Raw genomic sequence first — 26,350 nt, 5'->3', positions numbered from 1 at the left:
AGGGCTCATGTGGGTTCATTTTATTACTATTATTTATTTCTTAGCAGACGCCCTTATCCAGAGCGACTTACAATTGTTACAACATATCACATTATTTTTACATACAATTACCCGTTTATACAGTTGGGTTTTTACTGGAGCAAGGGGGTAAAGTACCTTGCTCAAGGGTACAGCAGCAGTGTCCCCCACCTGGGATTGAACCCAGGACCCTCCGGTCAAGAGTCCAGAGCCCTAACCAATACTCCACACTTTATATGAAAGAATGAAAATAAGTTTTACTATTCCAAAGTCAACAACACTGCTATCTCATTTTTTTTTTTTTACAATTCTCAATTGCCATCTCTTAAAACGGTGCCATGTCAATCTCAGTAAAAATACAAACAGTTTCACAGCATAGTGTTGCACGTTTAAATGAAGTGAGGAGGCACTTCGCTCCAATTAGACAACATTTATTTCTGAAAAAGCAAAACTATAATCGTTTACACAGGATAGTCTCTCATCAGCCATTTAGCTGTACTATAAACCACATTGATCAGCAATAGCATTAGAACAAACCTGGCTGCATGAGCTACCACTGCCCAGTGCACAGCTAAAGCCAAAGTGTTGCATCACCCTATAGAATTAACTAATTTTGCTTCATAAAGTCTAATGAAACCTGCTGAATAATGTTACGCTAATATACAGTGGTTTGCAGAAGTATTCACCCCCTGCAAAGTTTTCACATTTTGTTGGCACCTGAGTGTACTCCATGATGCTTTCAAATTAGACTTACATGTAGAATCTACACAAACTACTCCACATTGATAAAGTAAAAAAATGCATATAGAACATAAATAAGATTTACAGAAAAAAAACAGATTAATCTCAGTTGCATAAGTATTCAAACCCTTTGCTACTGCAGCCCTAAATCAGCTTAGGTGCAAATGATTTGTTTGAAAAGTCACAAAAATAGTGAAATAGTTTCAGCCTGTGTGTACTCAAAGTATTTTAACTTGTAGATAATTTCCCTCAGGTACATAAAGAATTTCAAGCTACAACTCAAATAGTGACCAACAAAGCAACCATGAAGACCAAGAAGCTTTTGAAACAAGTCAGGGATAAAGTGGTAGAGAGGCACAGAGCAGGAGAAGGGTACAAGAAAATTTCAAAGGTGATTATCCCTCTCAGCACAGTGAAGTCCATCATTAAGAAGTGGAAGATGCATCATACCACCCAGACACTACCCAGATCAGGTCGCCCTCCCAAACTGACCAGCCGGGCAAGCAGGAAACTGGTTCAAGATGTTACTCTGAAGCCAACAATGACCTTGAGAGATCTGCAAAGTTCTGTGTCTGAGACACAAACCTGTATGGACGGGTGGCAAGAACGAAGCCATTATTCAAAAAGCCTCATCTTCAAGCACGTATGGAGTTTGCGAAAAAGCATGAAGATGATACTGCAGATATGTGGAAAAAGGTTCTGTGGTCAGACGAGACAAAAATTGAACTTTTCGGTCTAAATTCCAAGCGTTACGTCTGGCGCAAGCCCAACACCATCCCAACTGTCAAGCATGGTGGTGGCAGCATAATGTTATGGGGATGCTTCTCTTCAGCAGGGACTGTGAAGCTTGTCAGGATTGAGGGGAGAATGGATGGTGCAAAGTACAGGCAAATCCTTGAGGAAAGCATGTTTGAATTAGCCAAGACTCTGAAACTGGGGAGGAAATTCACATTTCAGCAGGTCAATGACCCGAAGCACAAAGCCAAAGCCACAATGGAGTGGATGAATAAGAAGAGAATTCATGTTCTTGAGTGGCCCCGTCAAAGTCTTGACTTGAATCCAATCGAAAATTTATGGAGACTTGAAGATTGCAGTCCATCGACGATCCCCAACAAACTTATCAGAACTGGAGCAATTTTCCCGTGAAGAATGGGCAAAAATGTCACCATCCTACTGTGCAAAGCTAGTAGAGACCTATCCAAAAAGACTCTTTGCTGCAAAAGGTGCTTCTACCAAGTACTGACTTAAGGGGCGGAATACTTATGCAACCAGTAAATTTCATTTTGTACATTTTCTTTGCAAGTTTTTTTGACATTTAACCTCCTCCTCATAGAGGTGTTCAGTTTAACCACTACAGCTTTGAATAAAAAGTTTGTTTGAAAAACTGTGCATACATTATTTGTAATTCAACAAAATGTGACATTATTGCTAGGGGGTGAATACTTCTGTCTACCACTGTAGTTTTCCATATACTTAACAAAAAACTGAAAAAAAAATATTTCAGTTACCTGCAAGACACATCCTCCCCTAAGGTTACACTAGTATCCCTAGGTTCTTCTAATATAGTCTTGGTGTCTCTTCACATACCACGAGAGTAACACTAGAGATTTCACACCTTATTCTAAGCATGCTTTCATTTCTGATGTGGATCATTTGGGCTTTATCTAGGGTGCCAGTCGTTACAAATGTATTTGTATACGTTATATATAAGGTTTTTTTTTTGTTTTGTTTTTTTACTTTTTTGGCTTCAGGCCTGGAATTACCATCAGCATTCTTCCCGGCATGGCACACCACGATAAAACGTTCCCGAGCTAACTTTTACAGATGCTGCTCAGGTTGCTAAGCCACTCTTCTACTGCAGTGAACAAGTCTTGATTTCTGCAGTCTTTTGAAATCAAGTCGGTGTTATTTAAGTAGTACTTTCTTGCCTGGAATTTAATTTACAGCATTTCATATGAAAAAAAACACAAAGGAATCAGATAACCTAACAAGAAGGTGGAATACTTGGCCAAATGCATATTTCCCACATCGAGAGAGCGTTTAAATGAATATAAAAACTCAAGTGCTGTTTCTCAATATGCCTCTCATTCCAAATCTAGAGTCTAATCCATCCTCAGTGAAACAATTCTTGTTTTACGCAGTTATAAATTCATAGAAGAGTTTACAATGTCGAATAGTAACATCTAAAAACACAAGAAAATGAAAAATAAAAAGATTCAGCTCTATGAATACAGCTGTCATTTGATTCACCTAAATGAAGCAAATGATGTGCTTGCCAGTTGAACAGGCTTCTCTTGTTCCCAAAATGCTTAACATCTTATAACTAGCACAGTATTGTTCTCTGCTCGCTTTGAATTTTCAAAAAGGACATTTAGATTATTCAAATACAACACTCTCTGCTCGCTTTGGATTTTCAAAAAGGACATGTAGATTATTCAAATACAACACTTCAGAAATTCAGAAAGCATAAACAATACTTCGTTCATCTGGAACTTACCTTTATTTCAATTAGATTTGAATTAAAAAGCTTTTTTTTGTTTTGTTTATTTATTTATTTATTACAAATAAAATAAAGAAATCCAGGGAAACAAGTCACACAACAGTTAACAACTTTAATGAATAATTTCACGAGTATAAATGGAAAGGTATTTGAGTCTCTGTTGAGAACGTTCGCAGTCCCTGTCACGGTACCCCTGCTTGCAGTCTTCTTAACAATGCATTGTGGGGCAAGAGATTCAGAACATGTTAAAACAAAAAGCAGCTCATTTACAAAATATAATGCGACAGGACGAGTATGGGGTTGAACGCACTGAAACAAACAAAACAAACATTCCCCAAAGAGAGCATTTCAAAATGCTGTGCTTTAAATCCCTCTCCATTAACACGTTTCTAAACACTTAGGAGTATTAAGCAACATTACTGCTACTCCTCTAGCATCTGTGTTGTATACTCTCATTTTCATTATACATATACGACATTTCATTTTTAAAAAACATAAAGGTATCCCTCATGGTACCTCATCACTTCTTAGGCTGCAGGACATCTCTACACCCAAGATCAGACCGTACTCCCACTGTAGATCAGTTACAGTACAGGGAGGGGTGAAGGCATTTAAAACAGCATACATGGCGTGCAGTACTTGAAAGAAGAAAAAATCAAGCAAAGAACGAGAGGATCTTCAGCGCAATGATAAATGGGGACCAATGATAATGCTGCTATAACAAAAAGGTAGGAAATGTTTTTAAAACATTTAAGGAAAATATGGAAGCTTCAGGAGAACTTGGCTTCCTCGCGTTACTGTTTCGTTGTGCTTGGTTTGTTTCTATTTAAGTGTAAAGTCACTTAAGGTTTCAGTACCACTTCTACTGCCCTCTGTGTCACTGTTGGTTTCAGTTTTGTGATAGTACAACTCTGTTTCGCAGCCCTCCCCACATGCAGGTACTCACTCGAGCCCCCCAATGCGACTGTGCCTCTTCACACCACAGGGGCCGATTGTGTAGCGAGTCCCGCAAACTTCTGAATTCATGAATTGACTAATCTAGAAGTTCCTACTGAATTACAACAGGGGTTAAAGGCTATTGTGTGAACGCAGTCAAAAAGGGGGGTTCTCTTACAGTGTTGCCCTGCAGCTATCGAAGGGAAGGTCGGTGGATTTGTGAGAATGAAACTGAACTTGTATGAAGATGGAAGACATTGGAAAATCAAACATGTTCTGATTAACAGTCCCTGGCATCCTAACGTTTCTCTGGCATAGGTACTGTTTGTTTATAGCAGCGACAATAAAAAAAAAAAAAAAACTAGCAAGAGTCCGCCCTCTGTACATGCTGTAGAAAAATGATTAAGTCTGGATGTGACTTTCTCTAACCTTTAATGGGTTTGCATCCTCTACCATTTGAGCTGTGACCCCCTTCTTTTCCACACGCAGCAGGTCTGTGCAGCGAATGCCCAGGTCGTTTAGGGGGATGGGCGTTGGCTGTTTTTATATTTCGCAGAGATCACTTGAGTTCTCAAAAAGAAGCATTACTAACACAAACACTAATTCCATAGTTTAAAAGAACATTTTTATATATCAATAAAAATCAGCCCGTATTTTAAAATCACGGTTCCGGAAGCCGACTGCGCACGTCAAGGGTGAAGCATTTCTCTGTCGTACAAAAACGGGTGCAAGCTTTTTACATACCCCTGACAAAGCCTGGAATGACACCATCTGGGATATTTTGTAATTGTCTAAACAGCAGCAGATGTTAACACCACTAACACATTTAAAATGGATGTATTGTTGTATTTTTATTGTATTTAGAGTCGCTGATGTTTAGATTATTATCGTTTTGTCTTCGTATTTGAAAAGCATTACTGAGCACGCTTGTCCGCTGCGTAATCCCAGATTAGCGGGCGAGTCTGTAAACAGAGTCAGTGTAAACAGGAGGAGATTCTGCTGGTGTATGAGGGCTTGCAGGGTTTCAAAACAACAACTGCAAAAAAAAAATGGTTCTGCGCCGATGGCATCCCGCTGGTATAAAGAGTTTAAGGTGTCCAGGCTTCCCTCTGCAGCAGTGTCCCTGTTCATTCCCCTGGACTGTCAGCAGAGGGCGCTCTCCACCTGGAAGTGACTCCTCTGCAACACCTTGATGTGAAACTCATAGATCTTGAGGGCCGGGCCCAGTCTGATTGACAAGCCCTTCAGCACGTCACTGCGCTGCATCAGGAGGAGGGACTTGCCGTCGATTTCCTGTTGGGTTCAGAACAGAGGGGTTGAGTTCACAAATGTTTCTTTATAGTGGTTGTAGCTCACAAAATGTCATAAATCTCACCTGTTGTGCCTTTCATTCCCTGAAGTGGAGATATAGCACACATGCATTTTCATTTTAAAACATGACATCTGGTACAACACTAAGTGAGAGAAAGTTCTTAGTTTGCTTGCCTTCCCTTCCAGGAAGTCTGTTACTGCTTTACTGGTTTTGTCATTTCACCCCAGCGGTGTCAAAGCTTGTTAGTGACTGAAAGCATGCTGGTCATAAGGGGAAGCAGCTTGTTAGTTACTGACAGGAAAGAAAGCCCTGAAGGAATGCGGACCATGTCACTCTCCTAGTTTCTTTTAGTACTTGCTTCTACTTATCTTATGATTGGGTGTTTAAAGTTCTGGGTGTACAATCCAGTCTGCTACCTGATCCCTAGATTTCAACTCAGAAAACCCCATACCACAGAACTTCGGCATGGTACTGTAGAACTGAAAGGAAAAGGTGTGCTTCTGTCCTCCACTGGAGAGCAGGGCCACTGCATACAGTGGAACTGCGAATACCCACAGTAATGATGATCATACCAATATGAATTGTAAAGTGTGTGTGCTGCCCTCTTGTGGCCAGCAGCAGCAGCAATCCAGACGCCCACAACAACCTGTCGGTGACATTCATCCCCTGGTGCTATTAGTACCAAAGTGAGTCACGTGACCTACGTCTGCACTGCAGACACTGACCTGGTTCTTGAAGGCTCCGGCCTGCTCCCCGAATCCGGCTGCAGTGAAGTAGCTCACCACGTCCGCCACGCTCCAGTCCACGGGGTCCACAGCACACTTCTCTACCTTCACACAGCTGCATGCAGAGGACACAAACAATACGCCACGTATGAGAAATAAACCAATCTTCACTCAGGACCTGTCAGAACTTCAGTACATCTTACCCTGTTTACAGAGGTCATCCCAGGCACAGAACCGAAGGTACGATTTTAAAGTTAAAAACAAACAACACTTTTGGCTAGTTTCATAGACCCTAATTAGCATTGATCTTGGACTACCACACCTATAGTAATATGACGTAATCCAAGATTAGGACTAAGTGGGGTCTGTGAAACCAGACAGTTATGTTTAATTGTAGTTCCCGAGTACAATCTGTTTTGTTTTTCTTATAAGTTCATGCGATGTGTGTTCCATGTCTCTTGTCATTTTGCACAGTTTTAGCGCGAGAGGACATCTCTTATGCAAACGACGAAGTAGCCTCTAAAAACCCCAGGAACATTCAAGCCTTTATGTTCTCATGATGTATTAACTCTGCTGGTGCCCAGTGTAATTATCTGGACAGGAGCTGCCCAGCCTGATTTACTAAAAGAGACACACTGATGACAAGGAAGCGCATAATGAAACAGAAAATCACAGGAACTGGAATAAACTGTAAATAGGATTAGTTTCCTAAATCCAAAAAGGCAGAGAATCAAATGTTCTGTGCTCAGGAATCATGTTATTTGTTTAAAAACACATCAATTTACATTTTGACTGGACATGCTTCAACAAAACCATAGACTGTCTCTGCTGTAGAGAAAGGCAATTTACAGGAAATATGGAGAGAGCATGTGGAGCATGGAAGGGCGTAGATCTAGACCCATCAGAAATGACATTAGACAGCAGTACTGAGACCTGCCACTGTTTAAATCATTAAAATAGAACCCTGAACCACCTTAAAAGTAATATGATTAGAAAAACACAGGGCATGAGAATACCAAAGATCTAGCAATATAAAAATACAGCAGAACTAATCCTGTCCGATCCTGTAAGATACAATGCCCTCTATTAACCGATGGACTTCTGGCATGTGTCATTTACACAGGCTGCTGCTACCAACTGAACGGTACTGACGGAAACTGATCAATTCAGCTTTAAAAACAATTAAATACTTCATTCAAACCATAAAAATAGAACCCTGTGTTAACTGGTGGAATTTTCTTACACTTACCTACTTTGAACTGTAGACTCTGAACCTAAATTGTTCACAGCCAAAACGTATTTTTGCTATAACAATTTTAAGGAGCGTTGACAGTTCTTATTGAATGTTTTCTTTCGACCAATAGTGTATGCGCTTCACAGAGCCCAGTTGGCACTGATCTCAGACAACATGAGGGAGTCCAAGATTCGAGCTAATCTGGGTCTGTGAAACCAGCCATTTGGGATGAAAGGTGACAAATAGATTGGGGAAGGATAATTTCACACATTTGACCCAGTTACATTTGCAAGGTAATTTTGCTGCTAATGCTGTACATTGAACTTGTTTTGCCTTGGTTAACCACTGTTTTCACCATTCTGCTCTGTGATGCAGCAGAATGGTTCTGCATGACACTCCCAGTGCCTCGCTCTGCTAGTGAAAGCATCCACTCACACGTCTCCGTTGAGGACTCGCTGCTCGGTCCCCACCGTCTCCCCCGGCGACGCGGAGGGGGTGAGCAAACACGGAGCCACGCCCGCCTCCACTGCACAGCCACCTGAGGGAACACAGCAACACAGGCAGCTTGAAGAGCAGAATATTCATCAACGCTCACTGCAGAGAGCTCAATGCTGTACTCCCGGTCAACTGGAAAACACGGCAGTCATCGGAAACACAGATGCGTCTACCTTCCGTGAGTAAGTTCTTTTAAAAGAAAATGAATGGCAAACATTTCAAATGTTTTGTTTTTTTTTTCTGGAGAAATGCATTAAAGAAATGCTCTCAGGAAGCCTTTGTATAAAGAACTGAAACATTCTGAATCGTTTTTCCTACAAGGACTCAAACTCCCAGAAGCAACTGTGTCGGATTCGTTCCTTTAACGAGAAGCGCCGCATGGGAAAGATGAATGAGATTAAATAAACGTAAAAATAAAATACACGTTTCACATGTGTGCCTTCTTTCATATAGGAATATGTGTGATCGACGAAGTGATGCCAAGATGTTTTAGAAAAGAGTTACTGGAATTATTTTGTTAGCTATGTGTACTTTAAGAAGTGGACTAAAAAGGGAAGTTTTGCTTGAATAGTTAGTAACCCTGATAAAACAGGTAAGAAATTCAACTCGTATGACAATTTAGAGGCTATAAAGCACGTCTTTAAATCATTCTATAGTTTAAGGCTGTTTCCAAAACAGTGACTTCTTTGGACAGATTCCTTCCTTTATTCTCGTTAATGAGTCCCTCCGGAGCTTGATACCAATACTCCAGCTAATCAAGATCACAGTGATTAAAGTGCTGTGCATTTCCTGTGAGCTGAACAGGCAGCATCCTTATTGTGCCAAGTGTAAGAGTGTGCGACGTGTATGTCAGGAACACACATCACCACCACCACTCCAGTATCACGTCAGGGTCATCATGCTAACATCCACATACTACAGATTTGATATAGATACTCACAGCTCTCCATCGGTACTGACAGGACCGAGGCAGCCAGCGTGTCACATTCTCTATGGAGCATCTTCTCATCCTAAAGGAGGGACAGCACAGTAAAATTACATTAAAATACAAAACAGAATCAAGCAATTATACTGCGACCCAAAACACTGCTGTGAAACCTACATGAATACGTGGCTCAGGTTTCAAAAGGCACAGTAAAATAATGTGTCCTAACATTTTAAAGAATATTCCTTTGCATTTCGAAAAAACAAACAAACAAACAAACAAACAAACATGAAAACCCAATGTCCCTCTGTGATCATTCTGCTCGTGCTGATATTATGAGCTGGGTGTCGTAGGGTCAGCATGACAGTGAAAGGTAGAGCTGCAACAACTGGTGGAAAAGTGGACAAGTTGACTGGAGGAGAAGCCGATGTGCAGAATCAGCAGTTGACTAGTTGGCTTTGTTTTTGTATACATTATGTATTTATAAAGCTGTGCCACAGAACTGTGTTGCAGTGCAGTGATCTCCTGCACCACCATCTCTATTCCACAGTGGTCCTGCTACACTTTAACACAGCCCAGTGTGTACTACGTTGCTTCTAACATTTGCAAACTTTAAAACTGCATCAAGTTTTATAAAAAACAAATCGAAACACATGCATGTTCAAACCGTGTTGCAACAATATTGTATTTGTACTGAAATACAATGTAATGCAATGTCCTATCTTTAATGCACAGTACCCTGCCAGCATTGTTATAGTCCAGTGGTTCCCAACTTGTGGTCCGTGAGTAAACTCCAGGTGGTCCGCAAACAACTACTGAAATTCAGGTACGCAGTTCATGCAAAAACCCATTTCTACACAATCACACGTTGTGCTACTAATATTACTGAGCAACACAACATATACCTTTAACCACGTGATATATAATTAAGATATGTATGTAGTCTGCATTTTCCCCTTTATCTGTTTTCTTTTATTACAGGTGTGAAGCCGCCATTCACTGAAACAGCTTTCTAATGTGAAACAAATACTAACTAAATAACTTACACATTATGAAGGCACATTTGTCTGTCAAAATTAGACTTCTTTTTTTTAGCCAGCATTATTTAAAAAATGTGTTTACATGTAGCATTCATGTAAATGCACATATTTCTAATCTGTGCTCATGCTATCTACTGCAATGTGTCCACTGTTCAGGGAAGAAAACAAACAAACAAACAAACAAACAAACAAACAAACAAACAAATCTGCTTCTCCCAGCCTTTTCGTTCTGCATAAAAATAGCGCACTTCATTGGATATTCCGAACCCGGTTGGAATGAATAAATTACTTTTCATTTTCAACGATATGAAACATGTGCTACAGTGTTGCCAGGGATATAGGAATAGACCTGTATCTCCATATGTTTTTGGAGAGGTTAGCGGCCTATAGTAACAGAAGTTAATGTGAAACAAAAAGAGGCTACATTTGTAGCTTGACTTGTGAACTGTACCGTAGTGTGAACGATCGATTTCAGCTCCATGTTATTATATGGGTTTATTCAGCCAGGTTAACATCTCACAAGACTATATGTAAAATTCTATACTTCTGGAAATAATGTGTTCTTGACGCCGTCATATTTAACCAACATGCTATAATGCTGTGTGCCACCAATCCTGTTCAATATACACATCACAGCCCACAAGAAGTGGGAAGAAACATCCTGTACACTCTCCAATCGACGGTTGCAGGGACCAGCACTGATATTTACATTTACTGGATCCGAGGACAACCCAAAGCCCCAGTACATTATCTGTCAAACAAAACTCTTAAACCTGCAACATTGAGACGCTATATCTAAAAAGCATTCGGAATGTGAAAAAAAAGTTTAAAAAAAAAACACAACAATTTTGCCATCAGCAACTTTCAATGTGCAAAATGCCAACATTCCTGCTGACCTGATAGCAAAGACTTAAGCCCAGGAATCTCATTAAGTTATGTATGTTATATACATACTTTACTTTCTACATGTATAGTGCCTTGCATAAGTATTCACCCCCCTTGGACTTTTCCACATTTTGTAGTGTTACAACCTGGAATTAAAATGGATTTAATTAGGATTTTTTGTCACTGATCTACACAAAATAGTGTCGAAGTGGGGAAAAAAATCTACATAGTTTTCAAAATTATTTACAAATAAAAAACTGAAAAGTCTTGATTGCATAAGTATTCACCCCCTTTGCTGTGACACCCCTAAATAAGCTCTGGTGCAACCACTTGCCTTCAGAAGTCACATAATTAGTTGTGTGCAATTAAAGTGTCACATGATCTCAGATTAAATATACCTGTTTCTGTAATGCCCCAGAGTTTGTTAGAGAGCATATCTAACTAAACAGCATCATGAAGACCAAGGAGCTATCAAAACAAGTCCGGGATAAAGTTCTGGAGAAGCAAACAATCAGGGTTTGGTTATAAAAAAATATCCTAAACTTTGAACATCCCCCGGAGCACCGTTAAATCCATTATTAAAAAATGGAAAGAATATGGCACAACCGCAACTCTGCCTAGAGAAGGCCGTCCACCAAAACTCAGTGACCAGGTAAGGAGGGCATTAGTCAGAGAAGCAACCAAAAGGCCAATGGTAACTCTGAAGGTGCTGGAGAGATCCACAGTTGAGATGGGAGAAATCGCCCATGGGACAACTATAACCCGGACGCTCCACAAAGCTGGGCTTTATGGAAGAGTGGCGAGAAGAAAGCCATTGCTGAAAAAAACCCATATCAAATCCCATTTGGATTTTGCCAAAAGGCATGTGAGAGACACAGCAAACATGTGGAAAAAGGTTCTCTGGTCTGATGAGACCAAAATTGAACTTTTTGGCCTTAGCGCAAAACGCTGTGTGTGGCGCAAAGCCAACACTGCTGATCATCCTGAGAACACCATCCCCACGGTGAAGCATGGTGGTGGCAGCATCGTTTTATGGGGATGCTTTTCATCAGCAGGGACTGGGAAACTGGTCAGGATTGAGGGCAAGATGGATGGAGCCAAATACAAGGAAATTCTAGAGGAAAACCTGTTTCAGTCTGCAAGAGACCTGGGACAGGGGCAGAGGTTCACCTTCCAGCAGGACAATGACCCTAAACACACAGCCAAAGCTACACTGGAGTGGTTTAAAAACAAGAACCTGAATGTCTTAGAATGGCCCAGTCAAAGCCCAGACCTCAATCCGATTGAGAATCTGTGGCAAGACTTGAAAATTACTGTTCACCAACGGTCCCCATCCAACTTGAAAGAGCTTGAGCAATTTTGCCAAGAAGAATGGGCAAAAATTGCAGGATCCAGATGTGCAAAGCTGGTAGAGACTTACCTAAAAAGACTCACAGCTGTAATTGCTGCCAAAGGTGCTTCTACCAAGTATTGACTCAGGGGGGTGAATACTTATGCAACCAACAAATGTCTTTTTTTTTGTTGAATTAACTTTTGTGTCACAATAAAAAAAATATTTTGCACCTTCAAAGTGTTAAGTATGTTGTGTAAATCAAATGGTAAAAATCCCAATTAAATCCATTAATTCCAGATTGTAACACTACAAAATGTGGAAAAGTCCAAAGGGGGGTGAATACTTATGCAAGGCACTGTATACACAAACATTCATTTAGAAATGCTGTTGTGAAAAAATGTGTGCATGTCGTCCGTTGGAAAAATCCAAACACCAAGGTGGTCCCTACATTGAAAAAGGTTGGGAACCACTGTTATAATCTATTGTATAAGTCAATGTAACACGAAAGACTGGAGACAACCAGAGTGCATGTCTTTGATCACCTAGGAAACGGGATCATCTGCTTGTAGACACGAACAATGAGCTCAGCAATGTGCTTAAATTCAGCGTTTTTTTTTTTTTTTTTTTCTTTTTCTTCCTTAAAATCAGTTAATTCAAGAACTGGCCAGTATGACAGGACATCAACTGTAAACAATATGGTATTAGCACATTCACAGGAAACGCAGCAAATTTAAAAAACGAATCATAATCTTTTACACTGGCATGCTCTACCCGGGTCGCAACGAGATTTCACGCTGCTTTTTGAAGATGCAAGTCCGTAATACGCAATGCTCCGGAACACCAACGTTCACATGACCACCCTTTCATCTGTTCAGAATCGTCGGAGCAAATGTTTCTTCATCCCTGCTGCAATCTGGCTCATGGTGTGTCTCAATCAACAGAAATATAGCTAAACAGAATAAACAGAAATGTTCCTTGGGGGAGTGAAACCTCCACGCAGGCGAGGCTGTTGGTTACTTCATCTGCTTACGAATGCCCATCATGCATTTTTGTCTCGCTCGACCCAGGTACGTGGTTTCACTCAACGTGGGATTGTGACCCGGGTAGCCAGGATCCGGGTAGCAGTGCCAGTGTGAAAGGGGCTTTAGACAACACTCTTTTTAGATAACACTCTTTGATGCATTCCCCACACCACTCCATCATCCTCAATAATATGCAAATGAATGCCCGTTACACTATGGTAAACTACAGTACACACTGCAGGGCAACACTCTGTCTCTGAATTTACCAAGAAACCAACGTCACGTGAAATACGAGGGTGACACGCAAATGTGTTTGTCAGCTTTTCTGCTAGAGAACGTTTATTATACGAAAGTAGAGACAGTTAAACTTGTTTAGGCCTCTGATTTACGATTTAAAACGCCTTCTTTTAAAAGGTGTGCATAAATTGTGAAAAAAAAATTACGTATGTAAAAAAAGCTAATATCCCCAGTGTTTCATTAATTTTATATTCATTTGAAATAAATATAGGATTTTAGTGGGTTGAATTAAAACAAAATCAACCCAAAAGCTACTTTTTAAAATTTCAACTGCAGAGCACAAAGCTGTAGCTTCTGAAATTGGAAACACATTAGTCAGGTATCTCTCAACTACTGGCACCAACTAGTCAACTAGTAAAATCTATGAGTTGCTGCAGCTCAAGTGAAGGATGATCTGAGCTCATCCACAGCTATACAGTTGTGTGCAAACGTTTTAGAACACCCCAATGCTTCTGTAGTTTTGAGTTCATATGAAATCAAACAACTGTAACCAAAAATAGGCAAATTAGTGATTATCTAATTGATGACTTTAATAGGCCACACATGCAATTCATTTAAAATACTAAACAGAAAAGGAACACATAGCCACAAATGGTAAAATACAGATTTTTCAGACGTTGTTTAAACCTTAGCGGTCCATTTATTCAGCGCTTGTCAGGCGCGTCCAATTTATTTTCACACGTGCAGTTTATTTTAGACGCGCTGTTTAAAAGTATTTTTTTCACAGTAAAACAGGTTTAAAAGGCACTGCATATCAACAGGACACTCAGTGCTGCATCTCCAGCCTCGTCCCACCCCTCGTTCGCTATATTTTTCAAATAACTCTTAATAGTGCATACCGATAAATCATCTCTTGATCACTCGTTTTATCACCAAACTCCTCAATAATGCGATCCAAGTCGTTATTTTATTACTACAACATCTAAAAAAAGCTCTGCAAATGTCTGTGATATTCAGCACTACATGGCAATGCCTAGAAGTTGGAATAATGGCAGTATGCACCATTTCTCCACTGGCTTTTACCATGGCAATGGAAGTAATCATTAGGGCATCAAAATGGGTAGTGGGAGGAGAGCGCTTGGCTTCTGGAATGCAGCTACCACCAATTCGAGCATACATGGATGACATGACAACCATGACTACAACAGTAGCCTGCACTGATCGGTTATTTGGCAAATTAACCAATAACATTGAATGGGCATGAATGCAATTCAAGCCCACTAAATCAAGGAGCATCTCTATAATTAAAGGTAAAGTAGTAGATAAAACGTTCTTCATTAATGGCGAGGCAATACCAACAGTGTCTGAGAAGCCAGTGAAGAGTCTTGGGAGATGGTACGACGGGGATCTAAAGGACACAGTTCGTGTGGGAGAAGTTAGACAACAAGCAGTGGAAGGGTTGAAGAGCATCGACAGCCGCGCTTTACCAGGCAAACTAAAACTCTGGTGCTTTCAGTTTGGTCTACTGCCGAGGTTGTTGTGACCACTGACTGTGTACAAGGTTTTTTTGACAACAGTAGAGAAGCTGGAAGCTTTAATCAGTTCATACATCAGGAAATGGTTGGGAGTTCCACGCTGCCTCAGCAGAGTGGGACTTTATGGTAAAGGAATACTGCAGCTACCAGTCTCCGCTCTAACCGAGGAGTTTAAGTGCACCAAGGTCAGACTGGAAATGACATTAGTAGAGTCACGCGACAAATGCATAAGGGAGGCAGCACCTGTGTTGAAAACTGGAAGAAAGTGGGCGGCAAAGAAAGCTGTGGAGAATGCAAAGGCTGCCCTTCGAATTGGTGATATCATGGGGCAAGTTCAGCATGGAAGAGGGGGTCTTGGTCTCAGTTCAACTCCTCCTACATGGCACAAGGCAGCCCCAGCTCAACGGAGGAAGCTGGTAGTCAACAAGGTGCAAAAGCAGTAGGAGAGGATGAGGTGTATAAAGGCCATTTCCCAGGCCAAGCAGGTAGAATGGATGAGAAGGGAGAGTGTGGAACAACGCAAGATTGGCTGGCAAGACCTATGGTCAATGGAACCGAGCAGGATCAGTTTCCTCATCAGGTCAACATATGATGTTCTCCCATCACCACAGAACCTAAACCTCTGGGTAGGAGAGGATCCCTCATGTCCTTTGTGTTCATCACCTGCAACATTAAGGCACATTTTGACAGGATGTAAGGTGGCTCTTAGCCAAGGACGGTTTACTTGGCGCCATGACCAGGTGCTGCGATGTTTGGCCTTAGCATTGGAAGACAAGCGTAACATGACCAATAAGTTGCCACCTGTTCCATCAAAACATTACACACAAAAGACAACATTCCTCCGCCCAGGAGAGCAACCACCAAGAAAAGGTGTTAAAACCAATCCTTGTCCAGGACAACTGGAAGCTGCTAGACTGGAAAATGCTGGCAACGGCTTATTTTTCCACCTGAGATTGCCACCACTAACCTTAGACCAGACATTGTCTTGTGGTCTGGATCAGCACGCCTTGTTCACCTTGTAGAGTTAACAGTGCCATGGGAGGATGCTGTAGATGAGGCGTATGAGAGGAAGAAACTGCGGTATGCTCAACTAGCCACTGAAGCGGAACAGCGAGGATGGAGAGTCCCGGTTTTCCCAGGGGAGGTGTGGCACACTCTACAACCCGGTTTCTCAGAGATGTCGGATTCAGTGGCCAAGAGTTGCGTTGCACAGTGAAGAACTTATCTGAAGCAGCAGAGAGGAGCAGCAACTGGCTGTGGTTGAGACGGAAAGATTCTGGCTGGGGATCTCAAGCACAATAGAAAGAAAGAAACGCTGATGTACGGGTAAGTAAGCTGGGCTGAGTTGAGTGGGGGCCGGAGGGGGATGATGCTGGGACGCCAGAATCACCGTCGAGCCCTCTTGAGGTGTCGTGGGCTAGTCGACGAAACACCGAGGATGGAAGGTGCCCACTTGAAGACCCCAGAGATGAACCCTACTTAGCTCAATCCAGACGGTTGTCATGCTGATGCGCTGGGGAGACCGCACTGTGGTTGATCCCCGGAGCCAGCATCGCAGCCGTTGTGTGTGCTGATGCGCTAGGGAGACAAAATAAGCTGATCCCTGGAGCCAGCATTACACTTCAGCCATCAACACCAGACAGAAGGACATCTACATCATCATATGGAAGGAAGCGCAAATGGATGGAGACACATATGGATCACATTAGTTTACTGTAAAGCTACGTCTTAGTTGGTGCTTATCTTGGCGAGAGCCGAGTTCAAATCAGCATGAAGTTTTAACATCTACTCTCATGTAATGGAAATCATTTTTGCACGCTGGATGCGGTAGCAGCTATCTTGTTTGTTTATGTCCGTGTTATCTATGTGATGCCGGGTCTATCAGTATTCATGAGATACGCCCTTTTTTTTTTCGACTTCTCTCGGCTCCTATCCGTCTCACTCGGCCATTGAATGGTTTTCTCTGCTTTTTCCGAAGAAAAAACTACTGGAGACCTGTTTTTTGCGTCTTTTTGATGATGTCGGACAGGGTCCGAAATTGGACCGGAAAGGGAAAATTGCGACCACAAAGGGTTAAAATGCTTAATTAAAGCACAAAGTGGTCTAACATTTTCACACACGAGTGCCTATTGTTTCTATTTGGCAGGTCGGTATATAAAGGATATAAATGTCTCGCGGTCCTAGTTTGCACCCTGCTGTAGGGAAGCACACTCCGTCTCACCTCCACTGCAGTGCCCGCAGGGACACTGTTGCTCTCAGTCTGCAGCTCCTCTTCTCTGCTCTGGACGGCTCGGTGGAGAGGGAGGCAGACTGCCTCTCTCTCGGTCTCCACCGGGCTGGGATCTGCTTCCTCTGAAGATACAATCAAGCAGTAATCAGAAAACAAAAACACGGCACCTCCGACCACACATGTAACCAGCACAATGTTTCTGACTAAGACGTCAGTATCAAACGACAGCAAAACCTCTCGGATCTGAACTAACTGGGAGCAGGGGCTGTTCTGATTATCAAACTGTGCTTTTAACTGACAGACTGTTTTATATGACTTTCCCAACCAAGAAGCCTCCCAAATAGATGCAGTTCAGCACTTTACCTTTGAAAAGAAAACATACAGTACTGAACTGTTCTGTAAATAGCAGCGACTGAGGCTTAGAAAAGCAAACAAGAGGGCTTACCAAGGGGTTGTTCAGATAAATCAGAAATCAGAGTTTACTTTCCAATGATTACATTTCTGTGTGTTGGGACAAAGCCCTCATCACAACGATAGGCTTGTCAGTGCAAGAGATATACGATTTTCACAGAATGGATGATTAGTAAATAAAATACTTGCACAGAAGGCACACTAACTTTCTAATCTTGCATGCTTTTCAGTAGCCTGGGTTCAAGTTCCTTTAGCCACAGCAGGGATTATTAGTCTTCAACACAAAACAAGCTCCATAAATAAAGGGTTCACATTTTGCCGAGGGCTGCACTGTCAAATACATTTTTCAAGCCAATGCCACTGTAATGAGAGAATCGCACACATTGTACACAACCAGCAGGGTTATTTACCTGTGTTGTCCAGCAGCTCTAGGGGCATTTCTTCAGTTTTAGAGGCTTCGGTGGGGCACTCCTCAGGGGGGCTTGTTTCACTGCTGCATGGTTTCACAATGTTGCTTAAAGGGAGGCACTCCGCACTCTGTTCAGAAGGAATATTGTTACTGCCAGGAGCTTTCTTCTCTTCCTCCGGCTCCTCATTGCACTGACCAGTTTCACAGCTGGACTCCTTTGTCTGAGGGGAAGAGGGGTTGACTACCTGTACTGGTGCTGCCTCTTGGCAGGCGGAACTTTGTTCAGCAGCAGGAGATTCCAAGGGAAGACTTTTAATGTCGTCCTCCTCAGGGGGAACCTGGTTTGTGTTACACTCCTCTGTGCCGGTGACATCACTTTTCGGCTCTTCCAATTGGTCCTCTGAAGGCGGTTTGATTGGGTTTTGGTCTCCAGACACACTTGTTGGTTCCTCTTCGCAGGAGTCGGTTTCCATTGGTTCAGTTTCCATTGGTTCTTCTCCTCCTTCCATGACTTTCTCTTCCTGAAAAAAGAAAATGAATTAAACACTGCAGGACAGCAGTCCAATGATAAGTCTTGCCTTTGTTTGTTCTATGGGTGATAAACCCCTGTGTGGAGAGTGTTGTGTGCTGTGCTGTGTAAGACAGGGATAGGCAACTCCAGACCGTGAGCTCCATTACAGACTAACAGGTATTGTACAATTGAAAACAAAAGCACAGATACAATACCAGTAGCTTCACCTCCAGACCTACACCAGCCTCACTACATTTCTCACAATATGATCATTGATTTAGACAGCAGGTATCCACTTCTGTCCTTGCTTGTAGGACAACTGACGATTGTAAACAAAAACAACAAGAATTAATTGCACAGTTCACGTCACATTATCCCTACCGAATTAACAAAGTCACAACACTGCAGTAAAAGATTTTCCTTACTTAAAGCAAGTTTTTTTTTTTTACTTTCAATTCTCTCTTTTCCTTTTTCCTATTTAGTTTCCTTTCCTTCAGGACCCCTGCCGCCCCCCCCTCCACCCCTGCCGCCCCCCCCACCCATCCCTGCCGCCCCCCCCCCCCCACCCATCCCTGCCGCCCCCCCCCCCCCACCCATCCCTGCCGCCCCCCCCCCCCCACCCATCCCTGCCGCCCCCCCCACCCATCCCTGCCACTATCACAGCCTGATCACAATGATGGGTGCTGTTCACACACAGCTCCCACAGGCTACACATACCTAACTCGAATCAAAATACTCCTACAATGTTATTATTAAATATGTTGACGGCAGCAGTAGCCCAACATTTGTGCATTTGACACAGTTGTATAAGTCTTACTGTATAATTAAATGATTTAACACTTTATAATCTGGATTTATTTTTTTCATGTGAATTATTAAAGGCATGGTTAGCACAAAGACCTGGAGTGATGAATGTTAGCCATTTACTACCAGAACAGACATCCGTGCTGTCATTCTGCACATTCTGACAGCTTGCTTATTGAAATCCTTTCCCTGATTCTGAAAAGGGGAACACCTATTCAGGAATACCATGTGATGTAGTATGCAGGTGGACTGACTGGGTTAGACAAGCAAAATGCCCCCACCTCTCCTCTCCTCTCCTCGCATTTACACCCCCTCCCTATCCTCTCCTCTCCATGTATTTATACCCCCAATCTCTCCTCTCCCTCCATTGACACCCTCTCTCTCTCTCTCTCTCTCTCTCTTCCCCCTACACTGACACACCCTTCCTCTCCTCTCCCTCCCTGCATGAACAACCCCACCTTCTCCCCCTCCCTCTCCTCTCCCTGCATTAACACCCTCTCCTCTCCCTCTTTATTTGTTTGTTTATTTAGCAGACGCCTTTATCCAAGGCGACTTACAGAGACTAGAGTGTGTGAACTACACATGAGCTGCAGAGTCACTTAAAATTACGTCTCACCCAAAAGACGGAGCACAAAGAGGTTAAGTCAGGGTCACACAATGAGAAAGTGGCTGAGGTGTGATTTGAACCGGGAACCTTCTGCCTCTCCTCTCCCCCTCCCTGCATTAACACCCCCTCCCTCTCCTCTCCTCTCCCTCTCCCTGCATTGACACCCCCTCTCCTCTCCCTGCATTGACACCCCCTCCCTCTCCTCTCCCTGCATTGACACCCTCTCCCTCTCCATCTCATCTCCCTGCATTCACACCCCCTCCCTCTCTCCCTGCATTGACACCCCCTCTCCTCTCCCTGCATTGACACCCCCTCCCTCTCCTCTCCCTGCATTGACACCCTCTCTCTCTCTCTCCTCTCTCCATTGACACCCTTTCCCTCTCCTCTCTCCATTGACACCCTCTCTCTCTCCTCTCTCCATTGACACCCCCATCCTCTCCTCTCTCCACTGACACACCCCACCCTCTCTTCCTCTCCTCTCTCCATTGACACCCTCTCCCTCTCCTCTCTCCATTGACACCCCCATCCTCTCTTCTCTCTCTGTCTCTCTCCATTGACACCTTCTCCCTATCTCCCTGCATTGACACCCCTCCATCTCCTCTCCCTCTTCCTGCATTGACACCCCTCCATCTCCTCTCCCTCTTCCTGCATTGACACCCCCTCCCTCTCCCTGCATTGACACCCTCTCCCTATCCTCTCTCCATTGACACCCTCTCCCTATCCTCTCTCCATTGACACCCTCTCTCTCTCTCCTCTCTCCATTGACACCCTTTCCCTCTCCTCTCTCCATTGACACCCCCATCCTCTCCTCTCTCCACTGACACACCCCACCCTCTCTTCTCTCTCTGTCTCTCTCCATTGACACCTTCTCCCTATCTCCCTGCATTGACACCCCTCCATCTCCTCTCCCTCTTCCTGCATTGACACCCCCTCCCGCTCCTCTCCCTGCATTGACACCCCTCCATCTCCTCTCCCTCTTCCTGCATTGACACCCCTCCATCTCCTCTCCCTCTTCCTGCATTGACACCCCCTCCCTCTCCTCTCCCTGCATTGACACCCTCTCCCTATCCTCTCTCCATTGACACCCTCTCCCTATCCTCTCTCCATTGACACCCTCTCCCTATCCTCTCTCCATTGACACCCTCTTTCTCTCCTCTCTCCATTGACACCCTCTCCCTATCCTCTCTCCATTGACACCCCCATCCTCTCCTCTCTCCACTGACACCCCCATCCTCTCTTCTCTCCACGGACACCCCCCACCCTCTCTTCTCTCCACTGACACCCCCCACCCTCTCTTCTCTCTGTCTCTCTCCATTGACACCTTCTCCCTATCTCCCTGCATTGACACCCTCTCCCTATCCTCTCCCTGCATTGACACCCCTCCATCTCCTCTCCCTGCATTGACACCCTCTCCCTATCCTCTCCCTGCATTGACACCCCTCCCTCTCCTCTCCCTGCATTGACACCCCTCCATCTCCTCTCCTCTCCCTGCATTGACACCCCTCCATCTCCTCTCCCTGCATTGACACCCCCTCCCCTCTCCCTGCATTGACACCACTCCATCTCCTCTCCCTCTTCCTCTTCCTGCATTGACACCCCTTCCCTCTCCTCTCCCTGCATTGACACCCCTCCATCTCCTCTCCCTGCATTGACACCCCCTCCCTCTCCTCTCCCTACATTGACACCCCCTCCCTCTCCTCTCCCTACATTGACACCCCCTCCCTCTCCTCTCCCTGCATTGACACCCTCTTCTCTCCTCTCCCTGCATTGACACCCCCTCCCTCTCCTCTCCCTCTCCCTGCATTGACACCCCCTCTCCTCTCCCTACATTGACACCCCCTACCTCTCCTCTCCTCTCCCTCTCCCTGCATTGACACCCCCTCTCCTCTCCCTGCATTGACACCCCCTCCCTCTCCTCTCCCTGCATTGACACCCCCTCTCCTCTCCCTGCATTGACACCCCCTCTCCTCTCCCTGCATTGACACCCCCTCTCCTCTCCCTGCATTGACACCCCCTCCCTCTCCTCTCCCTGCATTGACACCCTCTCCCTATCCTCTCTCCATTGACACCCTCTCTCTCTCTCTCCTCTCTCCATTGACACCCTTTCCCTCTCCTCTCTCCATTGACACCCCCATCCTCTCCTCTCTCCACTGACACACCCCACCCTCTCTTCCTCTCCTCTCTCCATTGACACCCTCTCCCTCTCCTCTCTCCACTGACACCCACCACCCTCTCTTCTCTCTCTGTCTCTCTCCATTGACACCTTCTCCCTATCTCCCTGCATTGACACCTCTACCTATCCACAGGACGGTCAACATGCCTCTAAACTGCTAATGTGGAGGAAACAAAAAAAACTCTAAACCTTTTAGAGGGATGCTTAACTGGGCATGTGCGCTCCTTTAAAAACGCTGCTTTCTGACGTTTTTAATATCTAGCTAATGAAAAGCCCCAACTGTGCCCACAATTCAGTGAATGTAAAACTCAGATCTCTGGCACGGTCACCAGACAGCTAATAAAATAATCGCATCACTCTTACCTGCCATGCACATGACCCAATAGCTGCTTTAATGATTCAATAGGGCATTTAAACCGTTACACATACAGTACTAGATATCTCTTATACGTGTTTGCTGTAACATGCGTTTCTTTCCCATTAACATAACAAACGCAGCTGTTCAGATTTATGGATTTCATTCGGTAGAAAATGTTAAGCAATCTAAAAGGCCCATTCACAGCTGGCCGGCACTGCCACTGCAATACACCTAGAGCCATTCTCACCTAGAAATGCTGCCGGCCGGTCTGCCCTAGACACACCCAGTGCAATTCCCTCAGCGTCTAAAAATAAACGGAACAGGCGTCTGAAACAGTCTCAGCTGCCTGCGCACACCAGTACAGCGTGTCTGAATGCAGCTTTCCGGTCTGCAAATACTAGACAGACAGTCTCAAGGCAATGTGCAATAGAACAATAATGACACTGTACTTCAATACGCGTGCTTAACACAATTAATACAAGTGCGGCTTTCTCTTTAGGTTTATTTTTTTATTTTTATTTTAAATTAAGCACCACAGTATCTGCTACCCTTTGTGGACATCGCACGTGGACTTCCATAAAAGTGTGTTTTTATACCAGCGTCATTTAAATGACTTAAATATACGTCATGAAGAAATATATATTACACACACACGTAATACGATACCAGTAGATCTCCTCTTAGAACCATGATGTAAATGAACGGACTGTCATGGTCACGTAGGGTATTTAAAGTGCATCACTTTGAAGTCATATAAATCATTTTTAAGGTTAATTAAAACTGATTTATAAAAATTCAGAACACTTATAAAACCAGGATAAAAACACATGCATATGTTGTTTCGGGGGAAAATGTATTCTTAAAGAGTATTATGTTTCTGTGGTCTTCGCTGGTGTATTACAACAGCTGCTTTTGTGATCTGTTAATTATTTGTTTTCTTGTATATCGACGTGTTGTGCTAATTAAATGCAAATTAAAAATAAAAACAAAAATAAAAATAATTAAATAAATAAAATAAAACCCGACGTGTTTCGAATTATGTACCTTTATTTTTCTGCCGCCTCTGCCTTGCGGAGGCTTCACCAGTCTAGCGGCTGGCTTCCTCACCTCTCCCCGCAACGGGAGCGTGATATTCCCGAACCTCGTCCTCCGCAGCCGCCCCTTCGCCACCTCTCTCTCCAAGACCACTTTCACTTTACTGCGGGTCAGCTTCTCTTGGGAGAGGCGCTCCTGTGAGCTCAGGAACCCCAGGATCTCCTTCAGACCGAGCGGTGTGTGACTCGTCTTACTAGCGGAGGGTCCACTCTTTTCTGCAAGACTTCGAACAGACGCCACAAGCCGGTCCCCTAAATCAGGTTTAGCCTCTGCTGCGCCGCTGCGGCAGGCTTTGTAAGTGACCCTGCTGCTACACTTCTTGAGCGGCGCTTGCTTGTTGTGCCGGTGGCTGCAAGTTTTATGATCCGTGCAGCTGCACGCACTTCTGCACACGCCCGGCTCTGGCCCGCGGGAACCCCGTGTTTTAATATTATTCCCACAGTTCACAGGAGTACTCGTGTCGTTACTCAAAGCGCTAGTCTGTTGCAGCTTCTTGTCTTTCGGGCCATTCGCGTTGCTGCTGCTAGTACAACCAGTACCATTATTGTGAGGTTCACTTTTGCAGCCCGCTGCGCCACAGCACATACAAGAACTGTTTCCGCTACCCGGGTCCACGTCTCCCGCATCCTTCACGCTGTTTTCTCCCGTGTTGTTTGAATGGGGGTCATTGCACTGCACCTCCCCAGGACACGCTGTGTCCTTGCAGCTGTATGTCTTTATTTCTGCGGGAATGCAAGCACTGTTAAGAGCTGGGTTTGCATTTTTGGCTAGTTCTGCGCCCGTTGTCCGACCAGTTGAAGAAGCGGCTGCACTGTCACCGCCTGCCTCCGGTTCCACCAGCTTTTTTCTGCTTTTCCTTTGCACCTTGGCGGCGTTGCGGTACGAGATTGAGCCCTTGTAGCTGACTTTCAGGACGGTTTGATCCTGGATAAGCTTCTCCAGTTCTGTCCGGGTTTGGTCCGGGTCTGACCCGTGTCGCCTCCTGACCATCCTGCAAATCCTCTCAAGGTCTGGCCGGGCTTTCCTTGAGCGCAGCGAGTCTATGGTCTCCAGAATCCACTCCCGGTATTTAGGTTCGGTCATGGTGGCGTGTTTGGTTCGGTTAAGGTGTGCGGTGTGCTGCTTTCTTCTCCGACGTGACGAAGGTGCTCCGATCCGGTCCGAGCCCGGCTGGGAATGAAGCGGAAGCCTTGCTGTACGCCTGCGTTGCCCACAGCGTGCGCTTAAGGAGGATCGACAGAGATAGCGCACAGAAGAATAGTAGAGGCAGCGTCATTTAAGGTGGAACCGAGACGTTTCAGCCTTCTCAAATGCCGTGTTTATTTTTTTTAAAGGGAACCGGTAAAAGATTATATATGGCCTCATTGTTATTTTCCTTTTTACTATAAAACATTTGTAAACATCTTACAAATATTATGAAGTACACATTTGCAATGTTCATACAGTATTGGTTTGTTTACAGGATTAACATCTCTTAAAACCAAAAACAAATAACCTCATACTGTATACTCGACATCATTTTAAGTCAGAATGATTACTTACATAAGACACCTGTCGACAGTTATAAAAATTGATACAGAAAAAAATACCAGTTACATTAAAAAAAACAAATTATATATATATATATATATATATATATATATATATATATATATATTATATATATATATATATTATATATATATATATATATTATATATATATATATATATATATATATATATATATATATATATATACACACACACACGACCTGAAGTGATTGTGGTGTTTAATGCGCACCCTCCCTGTCATACATTTTTCTCCATACTGTGTAATTTTCCATTATTGGTGCCTACCAATGACATTCGCTGTCATCGAACCAACGAAGCATGCAAACGTCTCGTGATGTAAATGCATTGTACGCGCGTGAGGATAGAAACGTAAGCACAGATGTTTATTGGCACAGAACCACTGCTGAAACAATTGAATTCAATACAGTATAACAAAAACACTGCACCCCATCTTGCCTGGGATACTAACGCATTCTCATACAGTCTCATACCATATCTGCACTGCACTGCGAGACACGTTCAAATTAAAATTACATCATGGAGTGCTTCCCACTCCCAGAGTTCCTTACTTGGCTTCTAATTTGCACAAAAATACAGGCTATGGCGGTCCAAAGCACAGACCGGACTGCCTTCCATCTCACTTCTAATCAGGGCCCACTACAGCCCTCTCTCTCTCACTCAGCTCTGACTACTTGGACACAATGCATACCTCACCCCAGTCCTTAACTTTAACCACTAGGCCATGGTGTCTCCCAGCCCCTTAGTAATGGCCACTAGCCCACCCTGCTTATATCCCAGTCCCTCAGCTCTATCCACCAGGACAGAGGTTTTCAACCGGGGGTACTTCTAAGGGTCAGTGGGTATGCAGGACAAAATGCAAAAATAAAAAAGATCTTTAATTTTTTCACTAAACCACTGTGCATGCATTTCATTTTTGTTGAGCAGCTCAAAGGTTATAGTTGGACTATACTGTAGTTTCAAAATGATCATCCACCTGTACGCACTGCGTGATTTCGATTGAGCGGAATTCCACGCTGATATTAGGGTGGGTGAAGCAGGCGTTTGGCGATTCTGCTTATGGAGAGCTCTGCATTGCTCATGAACTTCAACTTTCAACTCTCGTATAATTGAATACTAAATCAGTGAAGCACGGCCTATTTGCATTAGAAGTATAAATGCTCAGGTAAACAATCACAATGCAATACAATGCTTTTATTTTATTTATGAGACGCAACTACATTTTATTAACAGCAATAGCAGC

The 26,350-nt window shown here is 43.7% G+C and overlaps 1 protein-coding gene across 2 annotated transcripts; it reads right to left on the bottom strand.

Moving 5' to 3' along the window:
- Positions 1–3,240: 3,240 nt before the first annotated feature.
- LOC117402168 (uncharacterized) lies at positions 3,241–24,791 on the bottom strand. Of its 2 annotated transcripts, XM_059008054.1 has the most exons (8): positions 23,486–24,791; positions 18,234–18,509; positions 17,990–18,116; positions 17,160–17,290; positions 8,902–8,971; positions 7,902–8,004; positions 6,233–6,347; positions 3,241–5,488 (listed from the first exon to the last, which is right to left on the bottom strand). In XM_059008054.1, exons 1-8 carry the CDS (start codon positions 24,617–24,619, stop codon positions 5,339–5,341), a joined length of 2,106 nt encoding a protein of 701 aa, XP_058864037.1. In that variant the 5' UTR covers positions 24,620–24,791; the 3' UTR covers positions 3,241–5,338. The 2 variants fall into 2 exon arrangements, with proteins under 2 accessions (XP_058864037.1, XP_033858943.3); XM_034003052.3 differs by having other exon boundaries at positions 17,990–18,509.
- Between the last annotated feature and the right edge of the window lie 1,559 nt (positions 24,792–26,350).

This window comes from Acipenser ruthenus, chromosome 36, assembly GCF_902713425.1.
Source record: "Acipenser ruthenus chromosome 36, fAciRut3.2 maternal haplotype, whole genome shotgun sequence".
NCBI classification, from domain to species: Eukaryota; Metazoa; Chordata; class Actinopteri; order Acipenseriformes; family Acipenseridae; genus Acipenser; species Acipenser ruthenus.
Note: the sequence above shows the minus strand (reverse complement) of the source record. Positions and strands in the feature narration are given on the sequence as shown.